Source organism: Perognathus longimembris, chromosome 3, assembly GCF_023159225.1.
Source record: "Perognathus longimembris pacificus isolate PPM17 chromosome 3, ASM2315922v1, whole genome shotgun sequence".
Classification (NCBI taxonomy): domain Eukaryota; kingdom Metazoa; phylum Chordata; class Mammalia; order Rodentia; family Heteromyidae; genus Perognathus; species Perognathus longimembris.
The window spans coordinates 99,825,408-99,848,982 of record NC_063163.1 but is presented as its reverse complement, the minus strand read 5'-3'; the positions used below and the strand labels follow the sequence as shown (position 1 = coordinate 99,848,982).

Here is a 23,575-nt window from a genome sequence, read left to right as displayed (position 1 = left end):
TCCTTCCTCTTGGACTCACATATCACAGCTTATAATGCCTTCCATTGCTTGTTTACCAATATCATTGATTAGTTTTTCTCTACCATTGCAAGTTTTTCTCCATCACATTATTTCCACAGGTTTGTCACTTATTTACCATTTAAGGACTGAGTTTAATTTGGGGTGTGTAGCACATACTGGGTGTGGCAAGGCCTGAGAATAAAGGAATGGTAATGATGAAGGCTTCTTAAAGAGTCTTCCTCCTCTCAGTATAAAGACACGGTTCCTACAGTGGCTGGCCGCACAGCTTCCTATGCTCCAGCCGAAGACTACGGTGAGCGTAAGACTCTCTGAGCCAGTGCTTAGAGCTCTGATTGCCCAAGCGTGAGAACGACTTGGTCCAATAACACATGGTACATCACAGGACCCCAGGCCTAGAATGACACTTAATTAACCAACAGTTTAACATTCACGTGTGCTTTCTTCCACTTGACAGCTTAGAGGCTTGAACAGATGCCTGAATTTTGTTTCCAAACTTCTTTTTTTGCCCTCTTCTACAAAAAAATGGGACTTAAAAGAGTATCTGCCTCTCTGAATTAGGTTGTGAAAGGTCACGTGACACCCCGTCCCCTCCTCCCCCCCGCCCCCAGGACAGCCCCAAATATGCAGTAGGTGCAAGTAAATGACGGATAGAATCATTATTTGGTTTGGCCATAGTGTGAATTAAGGAAATATTAAATGGCTGTGGAGAATCTTTCTAACTGAATCCATTAGTTGGTGTTGGCCCCTGATGGCCAGGGCATCACCTCCTGCTGTCACCATCAGATTTATTGCAGACCAGAAACAAGCACTCTGGTTGGTCATCTCCTTGCCTTGCCTCCTTCTGACCAGCATAAAGCTCTGCTCAGAGGGTGCAGGCTGTGTCTGGAAAGGGAGGCATTCCTCAAGCTGCAAAGAGGCAAACAGCCTGGATTGAGCTGATATCTGGTTTCCTCTTTCTTTGAATTACCTAGAAAAACTCAACTGATTTGTAGGTTTCTTCTGCTATACTCTGTGCTCACGGCAGATGATCTCTGGGGCCCTTGAGTGGTTATTAGTGGCTGTTTACTTAATGACACAGTTGTAAAGGATGGCTCCACCAAGCAGCAGAGGAAGGGAGTAGCAGGAGTAGCTCCTTGGGGGACATCTCCCTCTCTGCCATGCTTCAGTAGTATCCAACAATCAGCCTCTGTCATCCTGAAGCTTCTGGGAGCACCTTTCATGAACTGAACTGCCCAGAGGCAGAAGGAAGGTAAAGATATGGCCCCTACCAGCATTGCCTTGGGCAAATCCCTTCACCTTTCACCCTTCACCTTGGTTTCATAGTGTGCAGAATGGAGACAAGAATGGCTTTTTTAAAGACTGTTAGCAAAGAGGTGGAATAAGACACTGAGCCCCTAACTGCTTATCAGTTGCTGGGGAAACAGGTCATTGTCTCTCACAGAGTGAAAAGTTAAGCAGATGCAAATATGGTGGGAACCTAAGTAAACATTCTATGTCAGTGAATGACTATGGAAGCAGGCCAGGTCCTTGATGAAGATTTTATCTCTGTTGGAGAGTACCCTCTCCAACCTCTGTCCTCCCTGAGAATTGGAGTATCCACTGCTCCATCCTAACCGGCACTTGGGATTTCACAGAGTGTATTCACCCATCAGATGATCTCTGCCAACCCTATGTCGCAAAGAATTAAGTTGAAAGAAACAACCTTGTCATCATATCGACAGGGATCATGTGGGGTGATATCTGAGCCTAAGAAGCTCAGAGCTTCATGGGTGACACCTTGGCTGACACCTTGGCAGGTGGACAGATTCTGAGTTCTGCCAAAAGTCTCTTTTTCTGTGACCCATGGGGAATGAAATCCCCGTTTTGGGATGATGGAATAATACGGAGAGTCTTTGAGTGCTTAGCACCACAGTTCATGCTGTGAGGTGATCAGTGGTTATTCTGAGCTATGACAATCCCATTGTGCACAGGCGTGCAGCCTCCCGGCACTGCAGCCGTGGACAGAGGCCACATCGTAAGGCACAGCTGTGCCATTCAGGCCCTGCCCTAGACCAAGCCCTCACTGGCTCAGCATAGGGTAGACAGGAGGCTATGGATAAGAGGGAGGTTGATGGTATTGGATGCCTGACACACTGAAGCCTAGCAGGTATTTCTCAGGTGGTAATATGGTAGCTAATTCCTGAGCCAGCCTCTTGTAAACCTGGCTAGGAAGTGTAAATGGCTTAGCAGCTCAGTGCTCTGCGGTACAGGAAAGAGATAGAGCTTTATCAGAGCTTTGCTGAGGATGGGTGGGTGCAGACCAAATACAAGAGACATGTTTCAGTTAGATTCTTCCTCTTGTTCTTCAGGCTGTCCCACTTGCAGAGCATGCTGCTGTTAAAAACTTGGAAAAGTGAGGACAAGCTTTAACTTTTCTTTTTTCTTTTTTTGCCAATCCTGGGGCTTGGACTCAGGGCTTGAGCACTGTCCCTGGCTTCTTTTTGCTCAAGGCTAGCACTCTGCCATTTGAGCCACAGCGCCACTTCTGTCTTTTTCTGTTTATGTGGTGCTGAGGAATCGAACCCAGGGCTTCATGCATGCTAGGCAAGCACTCTACCACTAAGCCACATTCTCAGCCCTTAACTTTTCTTTTATCCCCTTCCCTTCCCGCCCCTAGGCCTTGGAGAACCGTGGTATCATAGAGCTGCTCTTCACGTCAGACAACAAGGACGGCCTGATGAAGGGAGTGGTCCAGGGAGGTAACTACAGGGAGGCTGTGTGGGTGGCCTCACTGCACATGTCCCCCAGGCGGGCCCGAGGCACAAGCAGGAGTTTCCCTGCTTTCTCTTCTTCCTTGTGTGCCAGCATCCGGGGACCAGGGGGGGTTTGTGCCATCCCTTATTGCCCATTTCTTTTTTCTTTTCTTTTTTTTTTTAAGCGAATATATTACAAAAGGGCTTCCAAAGAGCTCAGTGGCTTGGTGGGCTGTGTCTGCTCCCTGGTCTACTGAGCAGGCGGGGCACTGCCAGCTCTCTGCTGATGCTGCCCAGCTTTGAGCTTTCTCTTATCAGCAAATGGCAGGTCCATTTCCCTTCACTGACACAGTCCAAACCTTATGGTCGTTTTCAGCCCCTCTGCCCCTGACACACATCTGTTGGTCCTTTTATCCTTAGCTTTCTAATGAAAAGACACCTAAACTGAAATACATCCTCCCTCATCCCTCTTGCCATTGTAGTGCCTTTGTGTTTTGTAGCATCATTTATAAGGCATGCTTTTTTTTTCCTCATGGATTCCTCCATCAACTTCCTTCCTTCCTTCCTCCCTCCCTTCCTCCCAGCCTCCCTCCCTCCCTCCCTCTCTTCTTCCTTCCCTCTCTCCCTCTTTCCCTCTCTCTCTCCTTCCTTCCATATAACAGCCTTTATGGCCTTTGAAAATACTCAAATCATCTCTGTCCTCTCTGTGAGCCCCAGGTGTCCCAAAGGAAAGCACACATTCAGAGAATGACCTTGTGCAGCCTCCATACATGGCCTCTCACACATGGCCTCCCTCCATGGATTCCCTCATGGCCTATCCTTCCGTATGGCCTCCTGTGTTGGCTTACTCTAAAGTTTCACCCACAGTCTCTTCCAAGCAGCCTCCCCACATAGCCTCTTCTGTATTTTTGCCCATGGCTGCCAGAATTGGCTGAGCTCATCTCCTCCCTACCCACTCCGCTCCACTTTCCTAGATTCCTGGCTGTTCCTAAATCTACAGAGCAGGGCTGCCTGGGGAACTTTACACTCACTACACAGGGCTGCATGGCTGTCCTCGCAGGCCACCTTAACAGCGATGCTTTCTCTGTTGACAATTGCACCCTGCACCCTAGGCTCTCCAGCTCTTCCTGCCCTGTTTTGCCTTCTAAGCTTTGCAGCCATTTGTGTTTTTTTGAAATAATTTATTATCAAGATGATGTACAGAGGGGATACAATTATATACATAAGGTAGTCAAGTGAGTACATTTCTTTCTTTTTTCTTTTCTTTTTTTGGCCAGTCCTGGGCCTTGAACTCAGGGCCTGAGCACTGTCCCAGGCTTCTTTTTGCTCAAGGCTAGCACTCTGCCACTTGAGCCACCGCGCCACTTCTGGCCGTTTTCTATATATGTGGTGCTGGGGAATCGAACCCAGGGCTTCATGTATATGAGGCGAGTACTCTTGTCACAAGGCCATATTCCCAGCCCCTGCAGCCATTTGTTTGTTTGTCAGATTTTCAAGCTTTGATCCCCAAGGACGGAGATCTGAAGATGGAGCGCCTTCCTGTCCATTGCAGCAGAGCTTTTCTGTGCTCCCAAGATGGCCCCTGCCTAGCATATTCTCTGCTCTTCTTGTTTCTTTAGCATTTCCTCCCATAGACCAACCTGCTTGTCCACAGGGACTTTTATCTCCAACTCATCCAGTAGCACCTGGCATGTGTTTGGCTGAGGGTGTGACTGTTAGGTGAACAGGGAGGAGAAGGCTCTTGTCCCCAGTAAAATGAGCAGAGGGCTGGTTCCTGCCTGGCATAGTGATTCCTGCTGTTTCTACAAGGTGACACTGCCTCCTGTGACTGCTACTGACGTTCTGCAGTCCTGCGAAGCCAGGGCTGTGGTGGCTGCTGCTTCTTCCTCCTCCTCCTTCACCTTCTCTACCTCCTCCTCCTCCTCCTCCTCCTCCTCCTCCTCCTTTTCTTCTTCCTTCTCCTCTTCCTCCTCCTCCATTGGCTACCAGTTGCTCTATTTTATTTTTATCGTAAGAGTGATGTACAGAGGGGTGACAGTTACATGAGTAAGGTAATGAGTACATTTCTTGTCCAACATTGTTACTCCCCTCCCTTGTTTTTCCCACTTTCCCTCCCTCCCCGACCCCAACTCCCCTCCCTCCCAAGTTGTAACCTTTCCAACATAGTGTCTGTTGCATTGGTTCCTCCCTTTATCCTTTGTCTCACTATTTTATTCCCCTTCCCTTCTCCAAATCAGATACACATACATATAAGACACAGGGTACCCAAATCCAAAACAGTGACAACAGGGGCGGGGGGTAAACCAAAGGGGGGGGGAACAAAGGAAAAAAGAAATATCCTCACACATGACATTAAAACAAAAACAACAGCACCTCCCCTAAAAACCCCTTTTGTTTTCATATCTTAGAGTTGATTTCAATTAGCATCACTTTATATGGCCATACGTACATAGCTATTGTTTTTGTTTTTTTTTTTTTTTTTGGCCAGTCCTGGGCCTTGGACTCAGGGCCTGAGCACTGTCCCTGGCTTCTTCCCGCTCAAGGCTAGCACTCTGCCACTTGAGCCACAGCGCCGCTTCTGGCCGTTTTCTGTATATGTGGTGCTGGGGAATCGAACCTAGGGCCTCGTGTATCCGAGGCAGGCACTCTTGCCACTAGGCTATATCCCCAGCCCCCGTACATAGCTATTGTGATCCTCTGCTAGGACTATCCTAGACATGTACTAGTTATTACAAATGAGGGAAACCATGGAGCCTAGGTTTTGACAGTGCAGTTTTACTGTCTCCAACCCTGCTGATTAGACCCTTGTGGGGGTGCGGGGGGATGCTCTGTCCGTGCCTTCCCCTTCTCCTCCACAGGCCCACCTGGTGCCACCTGCTGCCTGGAATGATGCCTTTAATTAAGTCCATGCTAAGCACATGACTCTTCTGTGCTGAGTGGTGGGATTTTCGAGATGGATAACATTATTCTCTGGCTGCTAAAGAGCTACCTTCTTGTTGGTGGTGGGAAACAATGTCCAGACGAGTTGATTTTATTGTGTTGGGTTTATTGAGGCACATGTGAACTAACTCAGAAAATCTTCCTGACTTGAAGATGCAGTATTATCTCTCCCTTTTCCTTTCTCTTCTCAGTGCTGGCCACCATCAACTTACAGTCACAAAACGAGCTACAGTTACTAACAACCTTTCTCTTAAGCGTGCAGGTAAGTGTGACCTAGGGGAAGCTGTGGCCTCTTAGTCTGAGAGTGCAGGATTCTGCGGCCAAGATACTGTGCCCAGGGTTCCTCTGAAAGGAGAGAAGGACTCTGGGTTCCCCCAGGCTTTCTGCCTGAAGGAAGAGCAGCTTTGAAACCACTCTGAAGTTTTGCTATGCTGGTTGATGCACTGTGGACATGATTTGAGGCCTCTAACAGTGGCTTTTTTGAAGCTCTTGATTTGTGAACTCCATGAACTCAAGCCTTGTTTTGGGAGACTGAAGGAGAAGAGAAATGTCCCTTTTCTTACTAGAAAGTGTCTGACATTCTCCACTAAGGCCTTTCTGGTTATGGAAAAAAAATTTTTTTTGGGGGGGGGGTCATTTATGAGATAGGAGGCCTGGTGTATTCCAAGTTAGAAGGAGGTTAGTGTGAGATACGGAGGAAAACAGATGTGATAGGTGCCAAGCTGTAGCCTGTTTGCAGAACTGAGGGCTTAGCCTCTTACCCTGGCTTCCTGAAAGCCCCTAGATTGTCTTCCCCTCTTACGTGACCCCTTTGGTGTCCAGAACAAGAGCAGAGCAGTGGGTCTTGCAGTGGGTCTATGAACCATGAACAGAATGACTGTGGAGGTATGAGCTGGGCACACCTGTAGCCCATGGAGTCAACTATCAGGAGTCAGGTGCTCAGCTTCATCCACATGAAGTCACCACAGCCTGGCGAAGCCCTGTAGGCTGAGGATATACATAGCTGCACCATCTAAGTCAAATTGTACCTGAGTCCTGCCAAAGGGAAGCATGGATGCTATGAGCTGCCCCTGTACACATCCAGCCACTTGAGTGTGTGGCCTTGCACACATCACTGAGCCTTTCTCTGTGCTTCTCTGTCTTGGTTGGTTCACTGGGGGTAACGGGAATTCTAACTCATAGATCCGTGAAGTGACATTTGAAAAGCACCTGGCATTGAAGCTGATAGAAGCACCAGCCTGGAGGAGTCGCTATGCCCAGACAGGAGCTATAGAGCTCATGCCATGAATAATGGGTCATTAGGACCCTCATTTTCTGGTCCAATCTTGCAAGCTTCTGCTTCTGCTAGGACTTGAGGTGGGCCTGCTCTGCATCCCGGTAATGCCTCTGGATGAAGGGAAGCAGCAGCATGAATGATGTGCGTCTGTGACATGCCTCGCAGATAGAGAGTCATCCAGGACAGAACACTCCTTTCCCAAGACCACAGGCAAAGCTTGGCTTAATCAAGAAAGCAACCTAGCCCATGTAGGAAAGGACTTCTAAAGAATACTGATTTGTAGCTGGGCACTGGTGGTTCATGCATGGTAATCCTAGCTATTCAGGAGGCTGAGATCTAAGGATTGTGGTTTGAAGACAGCCTGGGCAGGCAAGTCCATGAGACTCTTATCTCCAATTAACCACCCAAAAAACAGATGTGGAACTTTGGCTAAAGTGGTGGAGCATTAGCCTTGAGCAAAAAAAAAATCTCAGGGGCAGCACCCACATCCTGAGTTTGAGCTCCACAATTGACCAAAAACAAACAAAAAAAACCACTCCCCCCAAGTCCACATGATTTTCTTCATGGTGACACTCATCATTGGAGCCACATTAAGCCATCAGTCTATATATTAATTCTCGTAGCTGCTTCTGAACTTCACCTGCAAGTGTTGTAGAGGGCACACCTGGCACATGATACCACATCTGTGCTCTACTTCTGAGGCTTCTCAGGCAAGAGGTGTGGGGCCAGAAAAGGGGTGGTGGGACAGAGATACTGGGGTCCCCTCCATGAATGGCATTCTTCTTCCCCATTTGGGCAGCCTGCTATTCTGACTCTCACTTTCCTTTACGCAGGGGATTCAGCCCAAAATGGTGACCGAGTACTGGACGGGATGGTTCGACTCATGGGGAGGCCCGCACAATATCCTGGACTCCTCCGGTGAGTATCTTACATCCCAGAGTGTCAGATTCTTTGATGGTTAGTGAACAGAGCTTCAGGGAGCAGGGCTACTGGATCATTTGTGCTACTACCAGTCAGCTCCTGGTATGTCAGTCATTTGTCTTGACACGTGAAGGGAACCTAGGGCTTTTCAACATTGCTTCTGTATATTTTGTAATACAGAAATGTATGCTTGCCGCAAACATTCAGGAAACACGGAAAAGTCAAAATAAGATTGTCAGAACCCAGGGGAAATGTTCTGACATATACAGTATGGGCAGCTCTTGGTTCTCTCTAGCTATAGACCTATATGCATGTACAGATAGAGCTAGAAATAAATACAGCTCTAGATCCTGCTGTTTGTCACATGCTGGATTCTTACTGGCACATGTGGACAGCTTTCAGTACTACTGAACCTTAACTTTATGTACTGTCTTAAGGAGTACAAAGAATCTGGTTTGTACTGATGACTGAACTTAACTACAATTCATCGATTCAGTCTCATATTGATGAACCCTTAGGCTGTTTCCTGTCTTTGTTTAAGTGACTATCATTTGACTGAGCACTCTTTAAAACTCCGTTTTGCATATTTGTTTTGTTATTTCCCTATGATAAGGAATAGATTGCTATATCAATGCAATATATATACACATACAAATATATATACATATATAAAGATATATACTCTCTCTCTTTCTCTCTCTCTGTCTCTCTCTCTCTCACCAAGCTGCTCTCCAGGAAGACTGTAGCAATTTCTGTTTGGGATTATTGAGAACACACATTTCCTGAAGGCTCAACAAAGTATTGTGGCGCGCGCGCGCGTGTGTGTGTGTGTGTGTGTGTGTACCCAGGTGGCTTGAACTGAGGGTCCTGGCAGTGTTTCTTAGCTTTATTGAACAAGGCTGCTTTACCACTTGAGTCACAGCTCCAGTTCTGGAGCTTTTTGATGGTTATTTGGAGATAAGAGTCTCATAGACTTTCTTGCCTGGGCTGGCTTTGAACCAGGATCCTCAGATGTCAGCATTCCTGAGTAACTAGGATTACAGATATGAGCCACTGATGCCCAACTTAAACTGATTTTCAGTATTTGCCAATCTGACAAGTAATTGTTGAGTTCATAGTTTTGTATTTACAGGAATAAAATACATAATTTGTTAACCATTTTCTTCTCGGATATTCTTTTCCCCTCATTGGTTCTTTTCCTAGTCAAGGAGGACTGGGGAAGCAGGAAAAGACACATCTCTCTTTTGGCATTTTTATCAGTAGCTACTGGCACCATGCCGGCTGGCAGGGGTGGTTAGCCCGGGTATAGGTTGTCCACATTGTGGTTAATAGACTTGACTGGAGTATGGGGACAGGAGGCCACTTTTCCTTTCTTCTTCCCTAATCTGTAGTTGGGATTTTTTTTTCTTTTTGGGGGGGATTGTTGATTGTGGGGCTTGAACTGAGGGCCTGGGTGCTATCCCTGAGCCTTTTCGCTCAAGACTAGCCCTCTACCACTTTGAGCCACAGCGCCACTTCCCATTTTCTGATGGTTTATTGGAGATAAGAGTCTCACAGACTTTCCTGTCCTGGCTGCTTTGGAACCTTGATCTTCAGATCTCAGCCTCCTGAGGAGCTGGGATGACAGGTGTGAGCCACTGGCGCCCAGCTGTGGTAGGGATTTTAATGGAGGCTGAAGGACAGAGAGACAAGTGGACCTCGAGGCGGGTTGGGAATGTGAGGAAACCAAAGAGATTCTCAACAACTTGCCTTGGGCTCTGCCTTCTCCTGACACACACCTCTCCTCTTCCCTCATCTTGAAGAGGTTTTAGAGACAGTGTCTGCCATTATCGATGCCGGCTCCTCCATCAACCTCTACATGTTCCACGGAGGCACCAATTTTGGCTTTATCAATGGAGCCATGCATTTTCATGAATATAAGTCTGACGTCACCAGCTATGGCAAGTATTCCTCAATATCAGTCCTTTTTCATTCTCCTGGCATGAACAGGGCTGGGTGCTTACTGGGGTGGACTGTTATGGGGCTTGAAATCAGGGCCTTGCACTCTTACTCTTTGCTTTTTTCCCCATACTTGGTGCTCTTCTACTTGCACCATGCCTCCAGTGTAGCTTTTTTGTTGATTAGCTGGAGAGAGAATCTCAAGCACTTTTCTTCTTGGGCTGGCCTTGAACCTCAGCTTCTGATCCTCAGATCTCAGCTTCCTGAGTAGCTAAGATTACAGGCATGAGTCAACAGCCGCCATCAGGGCTTTTTTTTTTTTAAATACAGAATCCTTTAGGGACAACTTGTAGCACCTTCAGTGTTTTTGAATATGAAGTGCTTGGGGAAAGCAGAGGCTTTGAATCATCTTTGAACTTCCAGAGCAGCCGAGATTACAGCCACTGGTGTCAGCCTGCGAGCCTCCTACCCTGCTGACAGACCTCTTTGGAGGAAGGGAGCTAGAGCAAGGAAGGGAACCCTCCCCCCTCGCCCCCCGCGGCCCCCCCCCCCCGCGGGCCCCCCCCCCCCAGTCCCCCCCCTCCCTGAGACTGAGACTCTCCAAAGAGAGGGGACTCTCATTTTATCTACTTACCACTAGGAAGTTAGTGGTGTACTGTGATTATGGGCAGCTTTTATACTCTTTTATAGTATGTAGTTGAGAATCTTTTTGTCTGAATGGTTCATACTGAATGTGCTTGCCTTCAAAATTGCTGGGCGGAGTTTTCTACCTTTCCTCAGCTCCTCCTCCCCCTTTGCTGCCCCATGCACTATCCTGGAGACAGGAGTGATCCTGATAGGGCCATGGGTATCTTGCAGACTATGATGCTGTGTTAACAGAGGCCGGAGATTACACTGCAAAGTACTCCAAGCTTCGAGACTTCTTTGGCTCCTTCTCAGGTACGCGCAAACAGTGGGCTCAGGCACCTGCTTGGGCCCTTGTTTTTATTCTGGGACCTTAGATTGACCTTCTTTCTCTCTCACCTGAACTGAAGCTGATTCCTGTTCAACCCCTGTTCCTGGGGTTTTGTAGTTCAATGACAGAGTGCTTGCCAAGAATGTGCAAGGCCCTGGCTCTATAACCAGCACTACCCCCCTACCAGAAAGAAAGTCTGAAAGACTATTGTCATCAAACTGTGCACCTTGCAAGCTTCACTTCCCTCCCTCCCTGCCTCCCTCCCTTCATCCCTCCCTGCCTCCCTCCCTTCATCCCTCCCTCCCTCCCTTCCTCCCTCCCTCCCTCCCTTCCTCCCTCCCTTCCTCCCTCCCTTCCTCCCTCCCTTCTTTCTTTTCCTATCATTCTGTCTCTTTCTTTTCTTTTCTCCCCCTCCCCCTCCCTCCCTCCCTTTTCCTTCCTTCCCTCCCTCCCCCTCCTCTCTTTCTTTTTTTTTTTTTTTTTTTGGCCAGTCCTGGGCCTTGAACTCAGGGCCTGAGCACTGTCCCTGGCTTCTTCCTGCTCAAGGCTAGCACTCTGCCACTTGAGCCACAGCGCCGCTTCTGGCCGTTTTCTGTATATGTGGTGCTGGGGAATCGAACTTAGGGCCTCGTGTATCCGAGGCAGGCACTCTTGCCACTAGGCCATATCCCCAGCCCTCTTTCTTTCTTTGTTATGGGGCTTGAACTCAGGGCCTGGGTGCTGCTGTCCCTGGGCATTTTTTCGCTCAAGGTTAGCGCTCTACCACTTAGAGCCACAGTGGCACTGTGGTTTTCTGGTGATTAACTGGAGTTAAGAGTCTTACAGACTTTCCTGCCTGGGCTGGCTTTGAATCGTGATCCTCCGATCTCAGGCTCCTGAGTACCTAGGATTACAGGTGTGAGCCACTGGTGCCCGGTTTCACCTTTATATTTAACAGGTGCAAATACTCCTTGCAAATACTCCTGTTTTATGGAGGAGTAAGAAAGTCTCCTCCTTTCCCCAGGCCTTGTCTCCTAGAACATTCTAAGCACACACGGAGAAGAGGTTCTTGTTGATTTTGGCTCATGAGTGGGAGCTGGAGTCCTTGGAGAATGGCCATGTTGTCTCTCTGTTGCAGGTGCCCCTCTGCCTCCTCCACCAGAACTTCTTCCCAAGATGTCCTATGAGCCAGTGATGCCCTCTTTCTACTTGTCCCTGTGGGATGCCCTTAAATACATGGGGGAGGTGAGTGAACTGGGCAGGGAGAGAGGGCAGGCAATGGGAGACACTCTTCACATGGGATGCTGGGAAGGGCAGAGCTTCTCTGGAGGACTCTGAGGTCTGTTCTCCAACTGGAGAACTCAGAGACATGAGAATAAACTAGTGCTGGAACACAGGTAGGAGGGAACAGAAGAACTTGGACATGATGGGGACTTACTTCCTCCAGCCTCAGATGAGTTCTCTTTATTTGCCCTGTGGAGGAGAAGGGCACCTCCCGCAGCTAACTTGGGATACGACAATGGGGAAATGCTGTCCTGCAGAAATGACAGCAGGTTAAGGAGCCCAGTTCACTGTCAAGTTCCCTTCTCTTACGATAGGCCCCCTTTCTGTTCCTCATCCCTGTGACTCTGGAAATCCATAGGCTAATGATGCCATGAGAAGTTAGAAAGATGAAAGCTCTATCTGCCTGCTGCTGCCCCGCCCCCCACCCTTCCATTCCTCCCAGGACAGGACTGTCTGGCTTCTAGGCCACAGGGTGAGGTTAAGGCAGCAGCCTGTCCTTTGGGCATACCCTGTGTCTTTGGTATGTAGCCAATCAAGTCTGAAAACCCGATCAACATGGAGAACCTGCCAGTAAATGATGGGAATGGACAGGCCTTTGGGTACATTCTGTATGAGACCACCATCACCTCACCTGGTGTCCTCAGCGGTGTTGCGTATGATCGGGGGCAGGTAAGAACATCTTTCCTTAGTTGCTGGAGCTGTCTAGTGACCAGGTCCTATCATATGCACTTCATTTGCTCAGCTCTTAGGATCGGCTGTTGCCAGTATGTAAAGTTACCTGTGTTTGTCAGCTGTGCAGTTGTTTTTTCAGCTCTGATCACAGTATTTGTTTTCCCTCTATACCTCCCAAGCCTCCTCCTAGGCACACGCACAGGATGATGCTTGTGTTACTGCCTAGAACCTTTTGCTGGGTGTCAGTGGCTCATGCCTGGAATCCTAGCTACTCAGGAGGCTGAGATCTGAGGATTGCGGTTCATAGCCAGCCCAGGCAGGAAAATCCATGAGACTCTTACCTCCAGTTAACCACCAGAAAACTGGAAGTGGTGCTGTGGCTCAAGTGGTAGTGCACTAGCCTTGAGCTGAAGAGCTCAGGGGCAGTGCCTGGGCCCACAGTTGAAGCCCCACAACTGACTAAAAAAAAAAAAGAGGTCCCTCTCTCCCTCCCCCCACTCCTGTTGACCATGGATGTACTTCCATCTGCTCATTTTGGCAGGTATTTGTGAACACTGTGTCTGTTGGATTCTTGGACTATAAAACGAAGAAGATTTTTATCCCCTTGGTTCAGGTTTGTTATCCCAGGGAGCTGGGTGTTGGCTAGCCCTAGCTGATTCCAAGAAAGTTTGATGGGAATCAAAAAGGAAGATCTGGAAGACAAGAAATGCCTTAACCACAAGCTGCAGATGGAGCGAGATGAGTGTGGCTTTCTGACCAGCCTAGGCTCGCCCATCCTTAGAATATAGGGAAGAACTGAGGGTCACAAAGAGATCCCCTGGGGTAGTAGTGACCTCATGCCTGGGTTAGCAGGCAGTCATAATTAGCCACTATGTTTCTGGCAGGGTTACACCGTGCTGAGGATCTTGGTGGAGAATCGTGGGCGAGTCAACTATGGGAGCAATATTGATGATCAGCGCAAAGGTAGGGTCCTCGCATAAACCAAGAGAAGAGCTGCCAGTGTCCCTCACAGATATGACTATCTCTTCTCCATTTAGCACTTACCAGACCATGTTGAGGGATCTGGGTCACAGAGATCCATTGCAGAAGGCTGAGTCATGGAAGCCCATAGCAGGAGCCTGGGCTGTGCAGACCCACTGCAAGGGGGCTGGGTCACAGAGGCCATGGCAGACTGGTAGAGACTGGTTTAATCTACATGTGAGGCTAGGTGAGGCCAGCACTGTGCGCATGTCCATGTTGCTGGACAGGAATCCACAGGAACCCTGAACTGACCTCTTGGACCCCTCTGGGCTGCTGCGTTAGTGGGAGGCTGTCTGTATGTGAGGGTGGTGTTGGGTGAGGAGCCAAGAATGGGCTATACAGGAATCTAAAGGACATAGGATTTCTGCCTTCTTTGGTTCCCATGCTGCATTTCTTTCCTCTGATCCTCTCAGAGAGCCCATCTGTCATATTTCTTTGGTGAGGACGAGGAAGCATACAATCATACAGTTACAAAATGCCTTTTGTAGGTATACCCCTTTAGGCATATCCCACTTATACACTTGATTTGTTTTCTGGCTGTTTGATCTTTTATCCTTTAATTTAGCTCTTCCTTTCATTTATCTATCTATCTAAATGTGGTTGCAAACAAGTTATAAAACAGAACTCAGATCAGATGACCTCCTACTGTGGAGAGGAAGACTGATGAACTTCCAATTCCTGGCAGCTGTTTGCCATTGGTAGTGGAGGAGCTTGCATTTCTCCTCTCTGCCCAGTCTCTGACATCTTCTAGAGAAGCAATGTGGCTCTGCCTTGAGCTTCCTCTCCACAAGGGCCTGGAGGAGCTTCTAGAACCAACCAGGCCTGCCTTCCTTTCCCAGACAGTTCTCATTGTTCCTTTCTAGACTTGGTGCCTCCCTAGGGCTTCCTCTTCTGAGCTCATCTCATTTCCGTTGTTCTCCGGGGGGATAGGTGAGGTGGGGGGAGGATGGAAGGACCTAGCTGCCTTACCCTTGTTGCCAGTCTCTGCTTCTGTGGGATCGTTCTCAAGCCTGTCCTGACCCTCTGGAATTTGGTCCTCTGGGCCACAGTGGAGTGTTTAAAGTCACAGAGCTCTCCTCCGGGAACATGTGTGGGTGTGTGCATGCAATGGATACCCATGTGACATTGTCATTTACTTCAATTCAAATACTCTTAACATATGTCTTTAATCTTAGGCTGTGGGGAAGATTTCTGGTTGAGTTTCAAGGTCTGTTAGTCTGAGCTCCTACTAACACTGGGAAAGTAGACTTTGTCACCTCTTTATCATGCAGAGGTTTTCCCAGAGGAGCCAAAGGCTATTCTCATCTTCATGACATCTCTGCTGGCTCACACTGTATATGGATACATCTACTGTTCTGGGACAAATTCTAGGGCCTGGAAAATACTGTCTTGCTCTTTGTCATCCCTTCATCATCTCTAGTGAGGCTTTTTCTCTCTGTGCAGAGCTTCTCAGACAAGTGCTTCAGGAGAAAAATCTTGATTTTTTTTCCCCCAGGAACTTTTCCTTGCATGGCCCTTGCCTTAGGCAGATCACCTGCCCTTTCTTCTCTTGCCCTGACTTTGGGCTAGCTCATGTTTCTTCACCCCCTTCCCACAGGCTTACTTGGAAATCTCTATCTGAACGATTCTCCCCTGAAGAATTTCAGAATCTACAGCCTGGATATGAAAAAGGACTTCTTTCAGAGGTGGGTCCCTGCTCTGTTCTGAGTATGAGCTCATGGAGAATGCATAGCCAGAACAAAGAGGGCCTTGGTTTTCCTAGCCAGGATCCCACAGGCCTGTAAACAGCTTCGGAGGCCAAAGCCACTTGTTCCTGGACTGGCACTGGAATCCATGTTTTCAGATTTAGGCCCATGCCTTCATGCTACCTTGCCCCCATGCCTGTGGGTTGAGTCTTAGGAGTTCGATACATCTGGAGAAACCCCTTCTTACTGTTCTCCCTCCTTGTCTTGCCCTTAGGTTGGACATCAACAAATGGGACACTCTCCCACAAACTCCTACCTACCCCGCGTTCTTCTTAGGTGGCTTGTCGGTTGGCCTTTCCCCTTCTGACACGTTCCTGAAGATGGAGGTTTGTAGGTTCCCCCTTTCCCTCTCTGGTTTCCTCATCCTTCTCTTGCCCAGGGCTCTTAGGCTAAAGCCCCTGTGTTTGGCTTAGATGGAGCACTCTGTTAGTATCTGGGCCCAGAAGCTTCCTTGTCCTTATGTGTCCCTATCTGACAGGACTCTGGGGCCTCTCTGGGTGGGGAGTAGGCTCAAAGCACAAGACCATGTAATCGTGCTTCTTGGGGCTCCATGTCCTACCTGTAGGGTGAGTTTGGGTGCCCTGTCTGGAAGTCCTTGAGCTAGTGGGGTGGGATGCAGAGAGCACACCCATGTGAACTTTTATGGCTGTCAAAATGTCTGCTCGTTTTGTCTCTGGGAAGCTGAGCATTGTCTCTGGGAAGATGAGTGGAGAGCACATGGCCTTGCTTCTGGGTTTTACTGCTGTGGCTTTGTCTTGGACGGCTCTCATGTTAAACTAACACCATTCTTACTCTGCTGGCAGGGCTGGGAGAAGGGGGTTGTATTCATTAATGGCCAAAACCTTGGACGTTACTGGAACATCGGACCCCAGGAAACCCTCTACCTCCCAGGTGTCTGGCTGAGCAAAGGAATCAACCAGGTGGGGACACTGCCAACCTTCTTTTCCTGGCGAAGCTCATTCCATCCCTTCCCTCCTTGGCATCGAGGGTTGGGGGAGAGGACAGGAGCCCAACCAACCTATTCTTTCTTCTGTGGTGTTGAGTGTCTAGTCCCCTAGTTCTTTTAGCTGGGCTTCTAAACCCTTCCTTTCAACCTTATGCCTCACAGCTCCCCCATCTGCTTCCAGGACAGACCTCATAGCCTAGCCCTGCTCTCTCCCACAGGTCATCATTTTTGAGGAGATGAAGGCAGGACCTGTGGTCCAGTCTACTGACACCCCCAACCTGGGCAGGAACCAGTATGTTCACTGAGTGGAAGTCTCCGGTCCCTCTTTCCCTGCACTACGGGAGAGCCTCTTTAAATAACCACCTCAGGGAGCCAAGCCAAGCCAGCCCCCCCCACCTGGGTGACCGAAGAGAAAGGTGGGGTGGCCTAGGATGGAGAACTTCCTCATATCTAGATGATTCTCCCCCTGGCGTGACAGATGGCACCTTTTGCTGCTTTCCCTGGTCTTCTTCAGGAGGCTGGCTGGGTGTCTCTGAGAGGATACAAGTGTTTGGTCAGATCACTAAGGGGGATGGGGAGTTAGAACCTGAGGCCCTCAGAAAAGGTGCTGAAGCTGGGTGGGCGGCACGCCTGCCCTGGAAGCGATGCCTTGCTGCTGGCATGCTGGACACGGGCTTTCTGTATGTGTCCAGCAGGGCGTGGCTGGGGCTACCATGGCCTCTTTTGCTCCTGAAATGGTGCATTTGGCACTGTGTGTAGAGGATAGGGAAGTGGGTGTTTCTCACCCAGGTTGACTTTACTCGTTCTTCATCACACTCTCCAGCTGCCTCTGGGATCCTGGAAGAAACTCTATTTGAGAAACACATGTGTTTTCTCCTCATTCCCTTCTTAGTGCATCTGGTAGGAGGGCAAACAGAGCTTAAGAGAAACAAAAATACTCAGCCACTTATTTTCGGAATGAGAGCACTTGCATTTATACTCAATGAGGAGGAATAGTGACCAAGGAGGGATTGTGGGTACCAGAAGAAACCACTCCATATCAGAGTTTTGGTAGGAAAAGGGCAGAAGTCCCAGCTAAGTGGCATTGGGTCTGATGGTATCTATTCTAGGAGTTTTAGAGTAGCCACAGGCCTACAGACCCATCTCAGGCCTTGCCTTCAGCTTCATGGACTCTTTTCTTGGTGACCAAGCAACAGGGAGGAGAGCTAGCCTTCTGTCATGTTGTTTCAATGTCCAAACTGGAGGCTCTTCTTTTAGAGATTCAGTGCAATGGTTTGTCTCAGGTTTGCTGCCTAAACTGGCAATAATGCAATACAGTTCAATCAAAAAACTCATTGCCAATGTCTTCAGTCTCATCTGTTCTACTCAGAGCCACAGGGAGAAAGTGGCACTCCAGGGTCTAGTGCCACCCTCCCAGTACCTATGGATGTCCCCTGCTTGTGTTCTTATTATCCCTCCTAACCTCCTAATTCTCCTGGAAATGTCATTGCATTGGAAGTCCCTTGGTGAGGAGAGGTCAGGTACAAATCCAGTCTCCTGCTCGTGGGCAGGGCTAAGAATGTGCTAGACAACCCGGAGTGCCGTCTGTGAGTCCACTCATTCATTTGGGACAGAACATCTGATGTTTATTATCTTGAGGAATAGTCAAAGTAAAATAGCACACACCTGATCATAGAGCCCATGCAGGCCTTCAGTCAAGTTGGACAGGGGAAGAGCGGGCTAAAGGTCTTGCAGGCTGGCACCTGCTTGTGGCTAAGATCTAGATCTGTGCCAGGGGGCACGGTGATGTGCTGCCACTGAGCCCAGAACCCAGTTTGTTCCATACCAGATGGCCAAGAGGGCTGAGCCCATTCAGGGCAGAAATGTTGAGTTAAATATATTTTTTTTCTATATGTGGGTCTTGCTTTGTAGGCCAGGCTGCCTTGGAACTTACTGTACAGCCCAAGCTAACCTTACACTTGTAAACCTCCTCCCTCAGCCTCCGTCTTGAATGCTGAGATAACAGGAGTGCACCACCATGCTAGTCTGAAATGGAGCTTATTGAAGTAGAGGCTGTGGTCAGTGGCTGTAGAGGAAGGTGGGTTCGGTCCCAGTTGTGCCCAAACTCACCAGCTCTTTCTGAGCGGCCTGGGAATAGCAAATATCAGGCTACAATGAGGATGACGTGAAGGATTCTTGAGTATGGCCTGAGCCAGAGAGCAGTGTCACAGTGACACTTTGTCCTGTGTAACATCAGAGTGGGTTCCCAAAGAGCTGTATGTGGACCAGACTGTTGGAAACATGTGACAGGTATTGGAATTGAAGAGAACCTTACAGTGAATCCTTTCGTTAGATAGATTTACCTGAATTGCAGTTTTAGGAGAGCCGGAACCCGGATGCATTGGCTCGGTAAGGAGCAGTCTTCCTCAGCAGCGTGCTCTTGTCTTTGCTTCCCTACGAAAGCATCTCTTGGCAGAACTTATTCTCCAGAATTGACACAGCTTGCACATAGTAGGGCCCAGTCTCAGTTTCATATACCAACTGGTGAGTGCTGGGGGCCTATGGGCTCACTCTTTCCTCTGTCCAAGCTCACGGTGTGAGGGTTTGTTAACAGCCTCAACAGTAATACATCCAGTGTCCATCTCATCCTCACTCCAGGTGTATGCACAGCTAGCTGCCCCTCACCACCCCTCTGTCTCTTACATATGTCGAATAGCATCTGAAACCCAAATCCACTTTTCCTCAATGACCCCTACTATACTCTGTCTCATATCAAGGAACAGAAATTCTGTTTTTCTGTGTTTCAGATGTTTGGTTTTTTGTTTGTTTGTTTGCTTTTGGTTCTTCTTATATCATATCCAGTTCCTTAGCAAATCCTCTTGGCTCTACCTTTTATAAACATCCGGAATACATAACCCTGTTGTTTTGCTCCAAAGCTTGTGTCCTTAGAGTGAGGAGATTTGGTTCTTTCCTTGCATGTCTACCCCACCCTGACCTCCATCAGGGAGTGTGTGTGTGTGGCTTGAACTTAAGACCTGCCATTCTGACGCTTTTCTGACTCACCACTGGTACTCTACCACTTGAGCCACATCTCTCCTTCTAGCATTTTGCTGATTAGTTGAAGATAAAAGTCTCAAATTTTCCTGCCTAAGCTGGCTTTGAACCTTGAGCCCCTAGAGTAGCTAAGATGATGGGTGTGACCCACCATTGTAGGGCAAACATCAGTTTTTTTGTTGTTGTTGAGCTAAGACCATGCATCCATGAGTTCTCTCCTCAGGATGCCCTGACTGGTGGAGCTACATGTTGGTGGTTGCTGCTCTGTTCCACGTCATCTTATCAGGGAGGTCTTTCTGACTACCCTGTGTTGAACCTCAGCCCCTCTCCCTGCTATGCCCCACCCCCTTGATTCTGGTCCATTCTCCTTACAATAGATCACCTGTAATAAACTAAAGTTTATTTGTTGGGAGTTTCCTCTCCAGAGAAGGTAAGCTTCATGAATACAAGAGCTTTGTTATTCACTACTCTGCTGGCTGTAACATAATGCCTGCTCTTGGTTGGCACCCACTAAATATTTGTTGAATGGTTAATTAAATTAACAAAAGAAAAAAAAATAAGGCCGAGCTGAATAGGATTAGGACTGTTAAAAACCACATTTGACTTTTAATTGCAAAAACAAATTAAATACAGTTAAATTAAAACAGAAGACCAGATGGTGCAGTTTTGTGGGGTTCCCCCCTCACCCCATCCTCTGCCCTCAGGACTCTTGGCTTCACTCTTGGTGCTGGCAGGGGAGCAGGGAGAAGACTGGGTTTGGAGAACAAGTTGTTAGGGACCCAAATCTGGCGTGTAACAAACTTATTCTCAACAAAGATGAAGGCTGCAGCCCATCAGAGTTATAATTAAATAAATACACATGCAGCTAAGAGAGGATATTAGGTGAAAACAACTGAACTAGCATCTGCCAAAAAAAAAAAGTTCATTTTTTTTGTTCATTATCAATTTCCTGAAAATGAGCCCTGGGTTTTTTGGCTAGCCAACTGACCTTGGCATTCAGGGCTGGTTTCCATGAGTGAGGCAGTAGAACGCCCAGTCACAAATTCACTCATCTGAGGGGAGGGATGCTCTGTGCATGCTTCCTCACTCTCTCCTATGTGTCACCCCACTTTGATACCATGGGGTCACTTCCCAAAGCAACATCCAAAGTGTGAGAGGTTGGGGAAAACGTCCTATCGGGTGGCTCTGGGATCGATTCCTTTGGATGGTTTCATGAGTACTGTGGGAAGTTAAGTCTGTTTCAAAATAGGCAGCCAATGCTATATGGTGAATGTTAGATCTGTGGACTGAGTCCCATCCAACCCACCTATCCACCCAGGAGTGGGTTCTCAATGTCCCTCAGAATTGTCCTGTGAGTTTTTAATGGAATGGTGGGGTTGTTAGCAGTTAAAAAATAAACACCTCTTCAGTGGGCTTGGCCCTTTCCTTTTTCCTCCACTTGGAAGGAAAATTGTGCTTCCAACTTTCAGGAGCATGAATGAGATCGCCACCAGGGGGTGCGATGCAGCCCCAGACCCAGGGCTATTCCAGGGCCTGTGTGACCAGGGAGATGCTTTTCCCTACTGTGCAGGGCAGCAGCTCCTGGCATACTCCTCTCTCTGGGGTGGAGAGGCGGAAGCTAGACATGAGGTTGGCGGCCTCTTCATGCTCCCAACTTAGGGACAAAGGAGATTTTCTTTCTCATGTTGTGTTTAAAATAGAATGATTTACTAAGCAGTGTGTGCTCAGATCTCTTCCTCCCAGGGTTCAACTAACCCTGTGCCTTTTCCTAAGTCCCTCTACTGATCCAACTCTCACCAAAGCCAGGGGCAGGAGAGAGTTAGGGACTACCCTGGTCTCCCTCTACTCTCCTGGCTGGAGAGCTCTCCACCTGCCCACCACCTGAGGTCTGTGGTTTGCAGGAGCTCCAGGAAGAGGATATCACATTTTCCTGGCTTAGGCCAGGCAAGGGGCCCTGCAGCCCAGGGGTAGTAAGGAGGCAGTGTGTGGACAACGGGGTCACGTGGTTCTTGGTCCAGGTCAGTAGATGACCTGTGCTGGCTCTGGGCCCACCTCCTTGCCGGTGCTGGAGGAGGAGAAGGCTTGAGGGACACAGGTTGAGAGAGGAAGGGGCTCTGCTCCCACCCAGCCTGAGGTACAGGGGGCGCCCGTTGACAGGCCTGGGCTCCCCTATGCAGGGCTGGGCGCCAATTGGGATCCAAGACAGCCTTATGCTCTGTAAACATGAACCAGAGGAGAGCCGGAGGTATGTCTGGGTTGGGAGCAGCTCTCAGGAAGAGCAGATGCTGAGGAAGAGGGGACGGAGCATCGGAGATGCCCCAGGCTGCTCTCTGGTCTTCAGAATTCCCTGGCTGGCCATGCTGTGTGGTTGGGCTGGGCCCAGGAGCAGGAAACCAGCAGGTACCAAGCTCCATGTGACAGTGTGTGTGTGTGTGTTGGGGGGGGGGGGTCGTCTCACTTCTCTTCCCAGCCCCAGCATCACTCCAGCACAGACATCAGTACCTGCAGGCGCTGCTCTCACGGCCCCATCCATGCAGGAAGCTTCTAGGAAGGCGAGCTGGGCACAGGTGTTGCTGGCCGCTGGAACCCCCAGCCCTCAGTTGTCTCAGGCCCCGCGGTCATGTTAGATGGAGAGAACACCAGGTCTGGGATTTCTGTGCTTAGAATTCTCTGTCCTTTGTGTCCTGGCTTCAAGCTGGACTCTCTTAGAAGAAGCCCTCAGAATAGAAAGGAGGTGATGGTGGCTCCTCAGGAGTCTGACTTGGAGGGACCATCAGCTGAGGGGATAGGATGGGAGGCCAAGATCAGGGTCTGAGAAGGAGGGTCCTGTGTGGAGGGGAGGAATGACAGCCGCGTCAGCTCCCCTCAGAGCGGGGCAGAGGAGGAATGGCCAGTGGGGCATACTGAGTCCTTTCAGAAATTTCTCAAAGTTGGAGTCCCTGGAATCTCTTTGGAGAAATGTTTTGTTTTTAAAAATTTTATTTTCTTGGCAGTACTGGGGATTGAACTCATGTTTACTTGGTGAGTGCGCTTACAACATGGGGGACACCTCCAGCTCCTTTTGCTTTCAGGTTATTTATTTATTTACTTTTTGGATTGAATTTTGTGCTTTTGCCTCCTAGCCTTGGGCTAAAATTCTTTTAATTTCCACCTCCCTGGCTTATTTTTCTTTCAGATAGAGACTAACTGGCCACAAACCACCATCCTCTTCTCTCTGCTTTCTCAGTAGTTGGAATTATAGGCCTGAGCCACCATGCCTGGACTGGCCACCTTTGGAATTGGCAGATTGGGAAGGTTCTTCCAGTGACGTAGTGAGGGCAAAGACCAGGAATGAGGCCATGAACTGATTAATGCTAAGTGACACTGGCCTGATAAGTTTTGTAAGTTCAGGGAGTGCTGTGAACTGTGACCCCCTGTACCCAGACCCCCATGGACAAGGTGACTACAGATGTCCTAGTGCCAGAGAAAAAGGTGTCCCTCCACTGAGTGCTCGTCTCTGTGGGACATGACCCAAAGAAAGGAGTCTTGACTAACAGGTGCTCTCAAGAGGCAAGCTAAAATGACAAAAATGCCCCTCAACAATCCATGGGTTAGCCAGTCACCCCACAAAAGTCATTTGTTCCAGTGAGTCACCGTGGACATCATAGCTTTATCTCTCTAGGTAGACCCAGCGGCCTACCTCAATAGAAGAGTTTAAAGACATGACTAAAAATAACACATAGAAAGGATTTGTTATGTGCCATGCACTGTTCTCAGAGTTCCTGGCGACCGACCCATTTCAAAGATGAAGAAATTGAGGCACAAAGTGGTATGGTCTGGCTGAACAGAAAAATTAGTTGCCTGGGGGCTGGGGCAAGCCTAAGGCCCGTGTTCTCATCTCACTTCATGTTCTATTAGTGGAGAACCACAGGGTTGCTGATGTGGAGCCCAGAGTGGTCCCCTCTCAGCCATGTCACTGAAGGAGGAAGCTAAAACACCTGTGAAGAAGCCTGAGCAGCAGTCTTCTGTTGTGTCCAGGCATCATGGCTAGCGTGACTATAACACTGATGAGCGAGATTGGGAGGGTGATGCCTTCTGCTGGCTGAAGGAGCCAGCTGTATGGGTGAAAGCTGG

The 23,575-nt window shown here is 48.8% G+C and overlaps 1 protein-coding gene across 1 annotated transcript in view; it reads left to right on the top strand.

Moving 5' to 3' along the window:
* Positions 1-16,849, top strand: part of Glb1l2 (galactosidase beta 1 like 2) — a 39,306-nt gene extending 22,457 nt beyond the window's left edge. Inside the window, exons 7-19 of the mRNA XM_048343598.1 lie at positions 2,678-2,759; positions 5,885-5,955; positions 7,803-7,887; positions 9,693-9,830; positions 10,687-10,767; positions 11,901-12,007; positions 12,575-12,715; positions 13,260-13,331; positions 13,603-13,681; positions 15,336-15,423; positions 15,698-15,809; positions 16,287-16,403; positions 16,648-16,849. Coding sequence (XP_048199555.1) covers positions 2,678-2,759; positions 5,885-5,955; positions 7,803-7,887; positions 9,693-9,830; positions 10,687-10,767; positions 11,901-12,007; positions 12,575-12,715; positions 13,260-13,331; positions 13,603-13,681; positions 15,336-15,423; positions 15,698-15,809; positions 16,287-16,403; positions 16,648-16,734 — 1,260 coding nt within the window. The 3' untranslated portion in view covers positions 16,735-16,849. The remainder of the gene's footprint in view (positions 1-2,677; positions 2,760-5,884; positions 5,956-7,802; positions 7,888-9,692; positions 9,831-10,686; positions 10,768-11,900; positions 12,008-12,574; positions 12,716-13,259; positions 13,332-13,602; positions 13,682-15,335; positions 15,424-15,697; positions 15,810-16,286; positions 16,404-16,647) is intronic.
* Positions 16,850-23,575: the final 6,726 nt, after the last annotated feature.